Consider the following 14,238-nt stretch of genomic DNA (forward strand, 5'->3'; position numbering starts at 1 on the left):
CTTGTTGGAAAGGTGGGGTTGTGCTGAATCCAGCAATACCAAATATGTAAATATATAATAAAAGAGAAGTGTTCTGTCACTCAATGTATGAGGTGTCCAAAATGAAAGAACGCTGGACAAAATAGCCTCAAGTCCAAATCACATTATCAGTGGTGTGAAGAATGTTGACAAATTCATGGTTACTGCAAAGTAACTTACATTAGGTAAGTGCTGATCTATATTTATGATACATTTAATAATGATACATTTCATAAGGCACAGTATACTATACAATTCATATGAACCACAGATCCAATTGAATCAGGTTAACATTGGAATGGAACACCTTTATTAAAATATCGTCACTGACGGGCAGAATCCTCGCATGTCCAAATTTTGTCTATTTTATATTTTTTCACAATTCAATGCTATTGGTCAAACCCCACGTGGTAAACAATCTAAAGTGTTGAAAATAGATTGAGAGCAAATCTCTTAACTCCATTGGACACTTCAACTGTCTGAGAATCCTCGTAACGCAATCTCTTCTTCACTCCGCGGCAGGAACTTCCACGGCATTTTGTGTCCTCGGGATTTAAAGTCGCAACGATTGAGAAATCCTCGTCGAGCAACACATAAAGCAAGCCTTAACTCTGATTTTATCTATTTTAAACTATGATATCAGTTATTGATGTATTTTAAATGTCTACTTATTACTAGGCAAGGCAAGGCAAGTTTATTTATATAGCACATTTCATACACAATGGTAATTCAAAGTGCTTTACATAAAATAAAGTAAAATAATCATGAATAAAAATAATAAAAATAAATACAAGCAATTTTAAAACGTTTAAAATTATGAAAAAAAACAACTTAACTAAAATGAATTTAAAAACAGTTAGAAAATGATTTTACATAAAAAACAGTGAAAATATAGTGCAATCAGTTCGGACATTGCACAATGCTCATTCAATAAATGCACAGCTAAACAGATGGGTTTTGAGTCTAGATTTAAATGTGACTATTGTTTTAGCACATCTGATCTCTTCTGGAAGCTGATTCCAACTGCAGGCGGCATAGTAACTAAAGGAGGACTCCCCTTGTTTTGTGTGAACCCTTGGTATTTCTAACTGACTTGATCCTAATGATCTGAGTTCTCTGTTAGGTTTATATTCAGTGAACATATCTGCAATATATTTCGGTCCTAGGTCATTTAGTGACTTATATACGAGTAAAAGTACTTTAAAATCAATCCTAAATGTAACTGGAAGCCAGTGTAAGGACCTGAGGACTGGGGTGATATGCTCAGATTTTCTGGTTCTAGTCAGAATCCTGGCAGCAGCGATCTGGATGAGCTGCAGCTGTCTAATGGTCTTTTTGGGAAGGCCAGTGAGGAGCCCATTACAATAGTCCATCCTGCTGGTGATAAAGGCATGTACTAGTTTCTCCATGTCTTGGCTGGAAACAAAACATCTAATTCTTGCAATGTTTTTGAGATGATAGTATGCTGATTTAGCTACTGCTTTGACATGACTACTGAAACTCAGACCGGTCTCCAGAATCACACCAAGATTCCTGACATGATTTTTAGTTGTTTGACCCCTAGAGTCAAGGTATGCTTTCACCTTGAACACTTCATGTTTGTTTCCAAATGCAATGACTTCAGTTTTTTCCTTGTTTAGCTGAAGAAAGCTCTGGCACATCCAACTATTAATTTTATCAATGCATTGGCAGAGGGAGTCAATAGGCGGATCTTTTGTGACGTCATTGTTTATGTTTGTCGCGTTGCATCATGGGAATCGTGTGGCAGGAAACACCGCTAGATACCTGTAATTTGATTGTTTTGCACGTTTGGAGGAGGATTTAGAGAAGAGGATGGTTCACTCTTGCTGTGTGGTCGATTGTACGGTTAGTTGGGGGCCTGATAAAAAGTTTTTTCGAATTCCCTCCGAAAAGGATAGCGAAAAATGAAAGAAATGGTTGCTTGCAATTAGGCGATTGAACCTGGACGTTCCGAAGAAAGCCTGCAGCTTCTGATCGAGTTTGTGAGGCACATTTTGTTCATGGTAAGTCTTAGTGATGTATTTATAGAAGATTGAATAAAAATAAATAAAACTGAGTCAAATCAACCGAGTCATATGTTTACTTTTCGCGTTATGATTCAGTTGTCCCAAACCGCGATCCACAGCACCCAGACTATGTTCCTCACATCATTCTGTAGCTGTGCTTTGCTGCAAGCCTCACTAGTACATGCAGCATTTGTAAGTCCTATCCTGACAGCTGCTTCTACTTTAAACATTAAAGCTGCTACACGACTGCATGTTTCTCCAAGACTGGATTTGAAAGAAGGAGAAATGTGTAAGCTGTGATATACAATTTTTCACCATTAGTACAGACGCCATTGAAAGTCTCACACTGAAAACAATTGAATTGGTACAACAGTCACTACATTTTCAGTAAATAAATAAGTAAATAAGAACACTGATCAATGCAGACTTAACCGGCTTTGCAGTCGCAGTGAGCAGTGATTATTTCGCCGTTCTCTTTGGCGATCACCCACGGGAGATGCGAATCATGCTGTGACTCTGCTTGGCCAAGTCTAACCTCTGCTTTTAGCATGATGACTGCTTTCTGTTTGGCAGAAAAGATTGGCCCAACTTTTCGAGAAACAAAATAATCATAGGCCTTCAGACTTTTGAAAGCATTTAATTTTTCATGAGTGAAGGGTCCAGGGGTTTCTATTAAATAAGAATAAATGTCTCCCCAGCAGATTGGTGGCCAAGACACGGGCGAGTCGGACCAACGTTTTTTGTCATCCCAGATCTCATATGGGCTTTGAATAACTTCGATTTTGTCACTAATACAAATTTTGAGCTTCTCTCCAAACCTCCTCCGGTCTTCAGATGTTAAAGTGCTTATATATTGAGGATTTTGCCCGCTAAAGGCCCGTTCACACCAAGCACGATAACTATAAAGATAACGATAAAGATATAGTTCTAAAAATCGTTCTCAATATTAAAGAATAGCCATAACTATAACGATAAAGGCACAGAGAAACGATATCGTTGGAATCACTTTCAGAAAGATTTTTCCCCCCTGATTAACGATAAAACATTGCCAACCAATCAGAATCAATCCTTCTGTAATGAGCTCGAGAATTTAAAGCAGCAGACGTGCGGCGTCCGCTTAAAATACACAGACAATATCGTTCGCTGGTGTGGACGCTAATATCGTTATCTTTATAGTTATCTTTATAGTTATCGTGCTTGGTGTGAACGGGCCTTAACTCACTTGAAAGTGCTCGTTGCGTCTTTACAGCCCGCCATACTGTTTGTTTTGTTGCCACACAACCACTCGCGTATGCGTACAAAGATGTCATCAAAGATCCTCCTATTGGGCTGTAGTAATTTGGAGATAAGGCTAGGTAAATCTGGGTATCATCAGCATAGCTGTGATAGGCAATTTGGTTCTTTCTGATTATTTGACTTAGTGGAAGCATATACAGGCTAAACAAGAGCGGTGCAAGGATTGACCCTTGTGGCACTCCACATGTCATGGACGTCCACTTAGACTTATGCTCTCCTAGACTCACATAATAGCCTCTCCCTTCTAAGTATGTCCTGAACCATTTGAGTACCATCCCAGAAAGCCCGACCCAGTTTTCCAGTCTCTGTAGAAGTATGTTATGATCGATAGTACTAGGGTTATTATTACTAGGCTTATTATACATGTGCATTGAAGTTTTAAAATGTATCTAATTTCTAATTCTACTTGTATTGAATTAAATGTTTTGGATACCAGCATTAAATTATTGTTTTTATTATTATTTTACTGACTCAAAGTTGGCACTGTGCATGTAAAATGCCCCAAGTAGGCTAACAGGTTTTATTTATGGGAGAAAAAAGTCTGTCTACTGGCGCCAAGTAAGCCTATCTTTGCATAACTCTGTTTTTTTTTTTTTTCATTTCTTACAATAACGAATGAAAATCGTTAGGTAAGATACATTTGAGTAGGCTTGTTTTGTTAAAAATCCATAGCTGTAATGCTTCGGTAATGCTCCACAAATGCTCAATGATTCAGCCTTTCAAACATACAATGACCTGGGTGACTGTGTCTGGAAAAAGATCGCAACTTTAATGGGAAAGGAAGGTAACAGCTGTGTCGTTATAGTTTTTGATAGATATGACCACCAACACTCAATCAAAGATCTTGAAAGACAAAGAAGAGGCACCAAGATGGGCATCCTAGCACCAACCTGGATGAGCTGAGGTGTCAGCAGCAAATCTACCCCCAACAGAAGATGGCTTCCAGCAACATGTGCTGAGAGCCGTGTACCAAACAGCAGTGTGGCATCACAGCCACCTGGCCAAAACTCTTCTCTGGAACCCAGTTGGTAGAGGATGGAGGCTCAGAGAAGGTGGCTGCATTCAATCTGTGATGTTCCAGAAGGCACCAGCACCTAAAGGAGTTAGAGACCTCACCCACCTCTACTGTAAAGATGGAAACTGTGCCGATGCCACCAAATGCCAGTGTCTTTCTGTGGGCTTGACCTGCACCAGGTTTTGCTCTTGCCCTGACTGTCCAAATATGACCCACTTTGTCACTGATGACAATGTGGATGAGTGGTGTGTTGCAGTTGTAACATCATGGGGGGTTGACCCCAAAATGTTTCAAGAGGGTCTGGCTGCAGGCTTGTACTTGCACTCTCAGACTTGCACACTCAGACATTTGCACTTCCGCTAGTGACATCACTTGCAGTCTTTATTTTTTATTTTGTTTATTTTTTTTTATTACTTTTCGTTTGAATTTCCCAACATTTTATAAAGCCAGGTGGTGAAGACAAGAAAAAAGAAACTAAATTACAATGTCACTTGCAATTGCTACTTGAACTCTCCGCTACCTGTGACATCACTTGCAATCAACACAAATCGTGCATGTTGCCACTGGAGACAAGACGCTGTGGTGGTGATTAAATTATTAAAACTAATTTAGTACTATAACGTACAGGGTCCTGCAAGAAAAAGACAAGATCAGCAAATCCATGGCCAGAACACCAGAATATGAACATTTGCACAAAGTCTCTAGCTAAGTGTAGAAAAAAAACACTTAACATGGCTTAATATATTAAGATGCTATTAAAATATCAAATTAAATGTACAGTTTATTAATATAAGGAATATGTATATAGTATTTTCCTCACATACCGCAAAATGTGGCATAATGAACATAGATCATAGATGAGAAAGGCCAAACTCATGCTTCTCTACTTTATTAAAATACATAACTAATATGTACAGGCAAGCAGGTGAGCCCAGAATAAACGCAACACGCAAAGTTTCACATTAAGCATTTTTCCGTATAGAATAAACTGTCTACAACTTTTTTAAATCACTGTCTTTGTCCATTAACCTACATTATGTGTTTTATTTATAATGATTTTCTATAGGAGGAAAACGTTTAATGTACAATTTAACGCACTGCGCTCTGTACTCGTCTGCTTGCCTGTACGGAGTTGATCCTTTTAAAATCACATGCATAATGCCCGTTCATATTTGCTGGTCTGTATATACTTAGAGTCAACAACAAGACATATAGGCTAGCCTAGGCCTACTAATTTTTCTTTATCATCTTAGTCTGTTATTAGGCCACATTAAGCGTTATGTTGTATGGGAGGACAAAGTTTGCACATTGTGTTCATAGCCATCTGCGTGCCTTGTAGTACATTGAATAATAACTATATATCGAATTTGGTCTTTTAATTGAACTTAATGTGTCTGAATACATTATGCCATATTAAGTGTTAGGTTTTTTCTACAGGAGGAAAACGCTTAACGAAAGACGTGCACTGCGTTCATATTCTGCTGTTCTGTGGCCAAGGTCTGTGCTTGTCTTTTTCTTGCAGGACCCTGTACGTTATAGTACTAAATTAGTTTTAATCGTTTAATCACAACCACAGCGTCTTGTCTCCACTGGCAACATGCAAGATTTGTGTTGATTGCAAGTGAAGTCACAGGTAGCGGAGAGTGCAAGTAGCGATTGCAATTGATATTGTAATTTAGTTTATTTTTTCTAGTCTTCGCCACATGGAAACTGTTATAAAATGTTGGGAAATTCAAACAAAAAGTTATCAATAAATAGAACAAAATAAAAGAAAAAGACTGCAAGTGACGTCGCTAGCAGAAGCAGTGTCTGAGAGTGCAAGAGCAAGTCTGCAGCCAGACCCTTCTCCAATGGTTACCAAAAGCAGTTGATGTTCCAAATGGTTGCTGCTAGAAAATAAACTAAACAGCCTGAGAAGACAGGGCTCATTTCCCCAAAGAGTTTGTTTCTTTAGTTAGATTGCCATTTGTTTTATTTAAGACAGTAATTTAAGTTTTATTGTGTGAAGTTAAGTTATAGTTTTATTAAAAAGTTAATTAAGTTAAAACTCCTGGTCTCCTGTTTGTGCTATGGTAAGGTGTTATCTTTCGATTTCAATCTTTGTTTCCATATAGTACAAGGTGCCATATTAAATATTTTTTGATGTCTCTTATATTTGAATTTCTCAACATTCTTCTCACCACTGATAATGAATGGGTTTGGACTCAATTATGTCAGTGTTCCATTTTCATTCATTTTGGACACCTCATACATTGAGTGACAGAACACTTCTCTTTTATTATATATTTACATATTTGGTATTGCTGGATTCAGCACAACCCCACCTTTCCAACAAGCCATCATATGTTTTTCTATGATAATGCCAGGCAAAGCAAGCACAAAGTAAATGAAAACATTCTGCATAGATATTAAATTTGTGCATGTCCGCTTATTTTAGATATATGTTAACATGTGTCTATTTATTCCATACATCAAGATATTCACATCCAGTCTTTTCTAGTAGTTAAATCAACTTCCTGACTACAAACATGTCAAGTTTCAAAGCTCTCAGAGCTTGTGTGATTGATCTGCATTAGTTTATATGCCTTAACTCCCATACGGACAGGCTATATTTTAGTCCTTTATTGGTTTTGTGGTGTATAACAATATCTGTTAAATTAACAATCTTAGCAGTAAAATATTTTTAGCCAAGAATCCATTTCATATATGGGAGACCTTAGAGATGAGGAAAAACATTGTTGGGTTTAGTTCTACCTCCGGTAGGGGTCTCTCGAAAATTCAGGGGCATTGTCACTAGCCTATGAGGGGTAATAAAGACACCTACTGGGAGACAAGGACACCAGCTTTGAAGTGACACTGTCTAACACAGCTCATTTTAGCTTTGCTTTGTATTTGTCCTCCTGGTACCTCTGCATTCAAAACAGTTTCTGTTCCTTGCAGCCAAACAAACATGGTTTATATAGGGTTTGCAGTGCTTGTGGTATATTTAGAATAATTGCTCTTGTGTTTTTTTTTTTTTTTTTTTTTTTTTTCAGTTTTACGTCTCTGGCTATGGTGATTACTGCAGTTAGCGTGTGTTATGCATGTTAAGCCCCTTTCACACTGCATGTCGGACCCGGCATATTGCCGGAACATTGCCGGGTCGCCTTCTGTGTGAAAGCAACCACGTCCCGGGATTGATTGCTACATTGAACCCGGGTCGGGGACCTAGTAACATTGCCGGGTTCAACCCAGGACGAGCACTGTGTCAACAAAAGGCAGATCTAATGCCGTATCGAAGTGATGATGCGTGTTATCGCGCGACTCTTTTACCGGCTGTTTTGAAGGAAGATCAACGTTCGCGATGAAAATATATGTGCAAACTGTAATGAAGCAGAGATCAGTTTCTTCCACACTTTCTGCGCTGACACGGAGATCGTTCGCTTGCTTCAGTGAAAGTGTAACATGCCTAATGTTTTCGACTCGTACATTACACGTCACACCCTGATGTCACGTGTCGTTACGGGAAATTCACGGGTTGTGTGTGAAAGCACGCACATATACTGGGTCATCACTGGCAGTGTGAAAGTGCAAAATCTAGTGACCTGGGAACAATTGCCGGAATACTTTACCCGTGTATTTGCCGGAATGGCAGTGTGAAAGGGGCTTTAGGAAGTTGATTGTCAGCTTATTTCCTCTGATATGTGCCCACAAATTATTGGCTTTGATACTCTTAAATAAGCACATAAATAACTCAGAATTAACTTTCCCACAATAAGTTTTATTCAGTGTTTTGACATGAATTGTTGTTTTGGTATGTAAGAATTTTGTTTGGTTTTATTTTTGTTTTTTTAGTGTAGTTTCATATGATTTTTATAAAACCCATGTCTGTTTTCCTGAATAAAAAATAAAAAGGTATTTTTTTTCTCTCTTAATTGCGGTTATAACTTGCAATTTTGACTTTGACTTTTGACAAAATTAGTTTTGAAAATGTGCCCCATGTGAAAACAGTCATTAAAAGTTGTATAGAATAAAAAAATAAAAAAAAATAGGTGAATGGTGAATAGAATATCTTCAGTATTTCAGAAAGTTCTGTTGTCAGTGTGTTATTTTCTGTCTTTCAATGCAGAATTTTAGAGCGCTATGTCCAGGACCAGATCCCAGGAGCTAAAGTTGTTGTGGAGTCAATCGGACCGCGTCGTTTTGGTGAGGGTTATGAACAGGAGGACTACACAAAATCTGACCTGATGGTTTATGCAATCGACCCTCTGACCAACAGAGCTCTCTCAAGACAGGAGCTCTTCAAGTGAGTGCTTCCTCCCATTCAGCTTACCCTTCCATACTCCATTTCTGCAGTGCTCTTCTTTCTCTTAACCTCCTGACCTTCCCTTCACATCTAAACAACTACCTGCTACAGATATATCTACCCTTCAGACTGGAACATAGATGTGTTTTTCAGCACAAAGTAAATGGGAAGAACTACTTTATATTATTTAGACGAGTAATGCAAAAATTCAGCGAGCTACACGTCTCAAAAATGTAAAAGCAAGGATGTTGTAGGTACATCAAGTGGACATGATTTAGGATTGAAGAATCCAACACCAAGCAAAAAAAAAAAAAAAAAAAAAAAAGTAATTTTTACCAACTAGAGATAAAACATGTTGTATCTCTCTTGTTTTCATCTAAATACCAGCTTTCACTGATGTCGAATTTATTTTGTGTCCATTAGATTTATAAATAAATAAATTATCAATCAAATGATATTAATTACCTTTCATTTTTAAAGTGTTTACTTCACTGGATTACACCAAAACAAATTTAACATGGCCATTCAGTGTATTTTTTTTATTTTACACTCAATTTCCTGTCTGCACAATTATACACATAATTAGCATAGTATAACATTTATCATAGCATTACTTAAGATACCACCCACCCCTAGCCATTAGTTAGTCTGTTATGCAGCGTATTTTTTGCCTTCTCATTTTTCACCCAAGCAGCACGATAAGGCAGATGGAGTGTAGGTTTATGTTTGTTTAGACATTTTCTCATTTTTCATAAAAATGAGACTTGTGGTTAAATCCGTAGCCAGCTTGTCGGTTTTGTCACAGTAATTAGCCTGCTCAGACAGCACAGTTTCTAATGTTTGTATGGGCAAATCATGAATTGTAGGCTGTCATATGTGCTTCCAAACTCCTTAGTCCTAATATAGACAGCATTCAGTCATTAGGGTGAATGGTACTATTGTGCTTTATAGTAGCCAATGTAAGAATAAGATCAGCACATTACATTTACAGTACACTAAAAAAGCGTAATACTTTATTGTAAAAGTTTTGCCCATGAATTTGAATTCATTCACTCAGTTGTTCTCTGGCTGGAAGGCAATTGAGATCTTCATTGCCAGATTTATGTGGCTTGCACTGCAGAACTAGTTCAATAGCATATGCATGGCCACATATTGTGTGTGACCGTTCCTGTGGTTTTTACAGGTTTTTAGATGGGAAGTTATTAGACATCAATAAGGAGTTCCAGCCCTATCTAGGTCGTGGAGGACGCATTCTGGAGATCCGTACGCCAGATGTGGTGGAGAGCGTGAAGAAGGCGGTTCATTCTGTTGGATACACTGAAGGAGCCCTGCTGGCCCTGGCCGTCATCATCATCATGTGCTGTATCCCAGCCATCCTCATCGTCATCATTACCTACAGACAGTGAGTGTTGCCACCATAGTCTAGTGTAGCCTAAAATTTCATGATCTAATTCAATAAAATGGCATTTAATATTAATATTTAGTAGGGGTGTGCGATATTGACAAACTATATCTCAAAATTTTCCAATAATAATAATTCACTGAGTGTGTATTTGTACTGGTACAGGTTTAGGCCTGTCATGAATATATACATAAATATAACACTAAAACTGCCAGTAGGTTGTGACAAGTGCCCCTCTCTTAATGAGTGATTCATTGAATCATTCATTTAAATGATTTGTTCAAAACTGCTGATTCATTTAGAAATAATTCGTGATCGGGAAGATGACACTCTTGCTTATGTGATATCGCCTATTTAACTATATCATATCTTATAAATATATAAAAATCCATTTTTTTATTTTATTATTTTTTGTTACATACTAAATAATGTCAGCTAGCACATTTTTAAAACAACAATGATTGTATTTTCGTAGACGACATATATCAAAAAAAAAAAAAAAACATTTAGTGAAATTAGACATTAACCAATTCATCTGTTGTGATTCTTTGAATATTTTCCAGCTAGTTTTTTAATAGAAATGTTATGTAACAGTGTTGGTTTTATGCCCTGTGTGGGAATGAGGTTGAAGTGGGAAGACTATTCAGTCTACAGATTCCTCCACTTAGCAACCAGATAAATAAATGTAAAGTTCATTAAGGTTGAAATATCCTACTAAGCATGCAGCTTCCATCCACTGGGATTTCAGAGTAACATATGCACTCTTTCTTTTCACAGTGGTAACACCTTTGGGAACTGTCTGGTCTTGTGTTTATTCAGTGTGAAAGAAGATTAATTAAGGCCATGAGAAATAAATATAAGAAGCTGTCTGTGGATGAGGGCCGAGTAGTTTTACATGTGGTGCCAGCTGAGCCAGTGCCATGTGGCAAACCTGAAGATGAGAACTGAGGAATAAAATGACATGATCAGTGCTAGAGATATGACAATCATTTAGGAATTATTGAATGTTTAGTTTGGCATGAATATAATTCATACTTGTGGGGAGAAGATAATAGATGTTGGGGCTGAAATCCAATATATAATTTTGTTTTTTGTTTATAACATGTTTTTTTTTTTTTTTTTTTTTCTCTGGTTACTGATCCCATGTTGTTATGAGTCATTGTCTAATATATACTTTTTTTATTTTCTTTTTACAATGCACCAACTTCAGATTCAAAGAGTAAGTATCGTATTGAGACATGCATGTGTAATGATATATTGGTTATATATCTCATCTATATCCCTTGCTCGAGCATTATTTAATTCAGTGGTTCTCAGATGGTTTGGCTTAAAGGCCCAGATTTTACATTGGATATCATATAGCAACTCAACATTACCTAAATAGTTAGTTGTACAAAAGTCAATGATACAACAATGTAAATCAACAATAGTGGAATATGTGAATATATATATATATATATATATATATATATATATATATATATATATATATATATATATATATATATATATATATATATATATATATATATATATATATATTATTATTATTATTATTAATTTAAATTAAGGTTAAAATTTACATTTATGCATTTAGCAGACACTTTTATCCAAAGCGACTTACAGTGCATTCATGCTATATATATATATATATATATATATATATATATATATATATATATATATATATATATATATATATATATATATATATATATATATATATATATATATATATGTATGTATATATATATATATATATATATATATATATATATATATTCAACAGACTTATTTTTATAGTTTGAGTGTTTGGTTTCTAAATGTCTCTTTGTTAGCGTCTTGTATTTTTCATAGTTTTGTTTGTCTACCTGTCTATGTTGTACAACATATTACTAATTTCTTTAAATTTGACCTGAAGTACCATCTGATTTAATGTGACCATTGGCATCCACAAAAACAAAAACAAAAAGAGAAGCGGTGTCTTCGCCTTTTATAAATGCCTCTTTATTGTGCTCTACTAACTATGAAAGATTATATGGTTCGCTGCATTTTATTATTATTCCATTTTATGCATACCATTTTTTTTTCTCTCTTGCTGTCAGCGACCCACCAGTTGAGAACCACTGATCTAATTTGTTGTGTCTGAGAAACTCCAAAAAAGCTAAATATCCAGGGAAAGATAAAGGCTTGTTGATTCCCAGGACCAGAACAGAAGTGGTTAGAACACAACTTATGTAAAGAACAGCTTTTGTTCCCTAAGCTGTCAGATCCCCCGAGGATATAAAGCTGATTCCAGCATTCTTGTAAAATTGCACTTTGAAAGAAAAGATCAAAACCGAATTATTCAAAAACATTAGTGTTCTTTAAGGACAGCATGCTATGAAATTACAAACTTAAACCACTTCACAGGCACTCATTACATAAACATAACCATCAAACTCTCAAATATTACCTTTGAATGCAATAAATAAAATAAATATAAGCAGTAACGCAAATTATATGCTTTCAAAAATGCGTTTGTTTCTCTAAACATATTGTTTTTGATCTGTTGGTACATGTATAATTTATGAATCTTACATAATATAAGATATTGCTTTTATTTTGCTCCACTTGTTGACTTCATCATCTGAAGACGACAGGCAGAGTGTGCAAAAACAGCCAGGATTCAAATGGCACTTCCCACTGGCAAATCTGGAGGCGCTGCCACCAACAATCTGTATGAAGAACTCGGCGACAGCACCATGTAAGTTTTATACCTTCTGCACTTTATACTGTACTTGTCAATGTCTTGAAACACTGGCTGATTCAGAATATTAATATCTGATGGGTTTTACAGGATATATTTACTTGAAGTAAAATTGCACAAGTCCATTTGTCAAATTTGCATTTTTCTTTCTTTTTTAAATAATAAATCTAACCAGGGGCGATTCTAGGATTTTTTCAACTGGGGGGCACAAGAGGGGCCACGATTAGCCTAATACAGAGGGGCCAATCTTGTGTTGTTTGAACTGTATATTCAAATAATTTCAAGAGTTCATTAACCTTTAAAATCAGTAATAAACAGTGATACCCTATTATATTTTAATAGCAGTTATTCACTTCTCTAAAAAAAAAAAAAATCAAATACAATTTATATTAACTTTTCACTTTACAAAAGTGAAAGAAAAACTGTAATAAATAAAATAATCCAATGTATGAATAGTCTACAATTCACAAATAATAATAATATAATTTATTTATAATAGCCTTATATAATATATATATATATATATATATATATATATATATATATATATATATATATATATATATATATATATATATATATATATATATATATATATATAATAGCTTTATTTATATAAATGCAGAATAACATTAATAATTCATAGAAATAAATACACAATTAATGAATTAATATAACTAATATAAATTTAATATAATTTCATAATATGTTTTTGTTTATTATCCACATCCCATTCAATTTGCATAGCAGCAGTTGCAGTAAATTTGCATTGATGAATAAACAAAATCTACTTATGTCAAGGCTAATTAATCTTGAGCATATTGATTTAAAAATATCATATATCCATACTTTGTTAAAAAGGTAGCTTTAGTTTAACATGTAAAATATGTGGATCCTATAAAACAGTTTAGAATAGCTTAATTAGTCCAGAGTTATTTAAGTATTAGTTATTTATTTTGCTATTTAATCATGCATTAAATAATTATGTATGATTTTTTTTTAGAATGTTTCTGGGTGTCATCAAATGACGTTTTGTCAATAACTTCTGTGAAGGGGGGGAGAGAGAGCTTTCCAGGGTGCAGACCGCAATCGTGGAGCACCATGAACGACAACTGAATTTATTAGGAATCTACAGACGCAAATAGACTAAAGGTGTAGAAAAATCAAGACCTATATGTGTATTTTGGACTTTTTTATCACCACAAGTCTGAAAGAAGACATGTTACTGAAGACAAACAGCCCCAAATCTCAAAATTGACCAGTAAAAAAAACGATGTTTTTGCATGTGTCTCACCCATAGAGACTTTTAAAAAAAGTCTCAAGTGTGGAGCGTTAGATAAACATTACACGATTTGTTTCGTCACCTCACTTGAGTGAAAAAAGTCGCTAATCGACTGCATGATTCAATAATGACTTTATTGGAATTGCTATTATAGTTTTTTTTAA

The 14,238-nt window shown here is 35.4% G+C and overlaps 1 protein-coding gene across 2 annotated transcripts in view; it reads left to right on the plus strand.

Moving 5' to 3' along the window:
• Positions 1-14,238, plus strand: part of LOC113111945 (protocadherin-15) — a 232,806-nt gene that overhangs the window by 199,861 nt on the left and 18,707 nt on the right. For both annotated transcript variants that reach the window (XM_026277216.1, XM_026277217.1), the window contains exons 30-33: positions 8,465-8,641; positions 9,825-10,043; positions 11,254-11,262; positions 12,679-12,789. In XM_026277216.1, coding sequence (XP_026133001.1) covers positions 8,465-8,641; positions 9,825-10,043; positions 11,254-11,262; positions 12,679-12,789 — 516 coding nt within the window. The remainder of the gene's footprint in view (positions 1-8,464; positions 8,642-9,824; positions 10,044-11,253; positions 11,263-12,678; positions 12,790-14,238) is intronic.

The sequence above is a fragment of the Carassius auratus genome, chromosome 12, assembly GCF_003368295.1.
Source record: "Carassius auratus strain Wakin chromosome 12, ASM336829v1, whole genome shotgun sequence".
Lineage (NCBI taxonomy): Eukaryota > Metazoa > Chordata > Actinopteri > Cypriniformes > Cyprinidae > Carassius > Carassius auratus.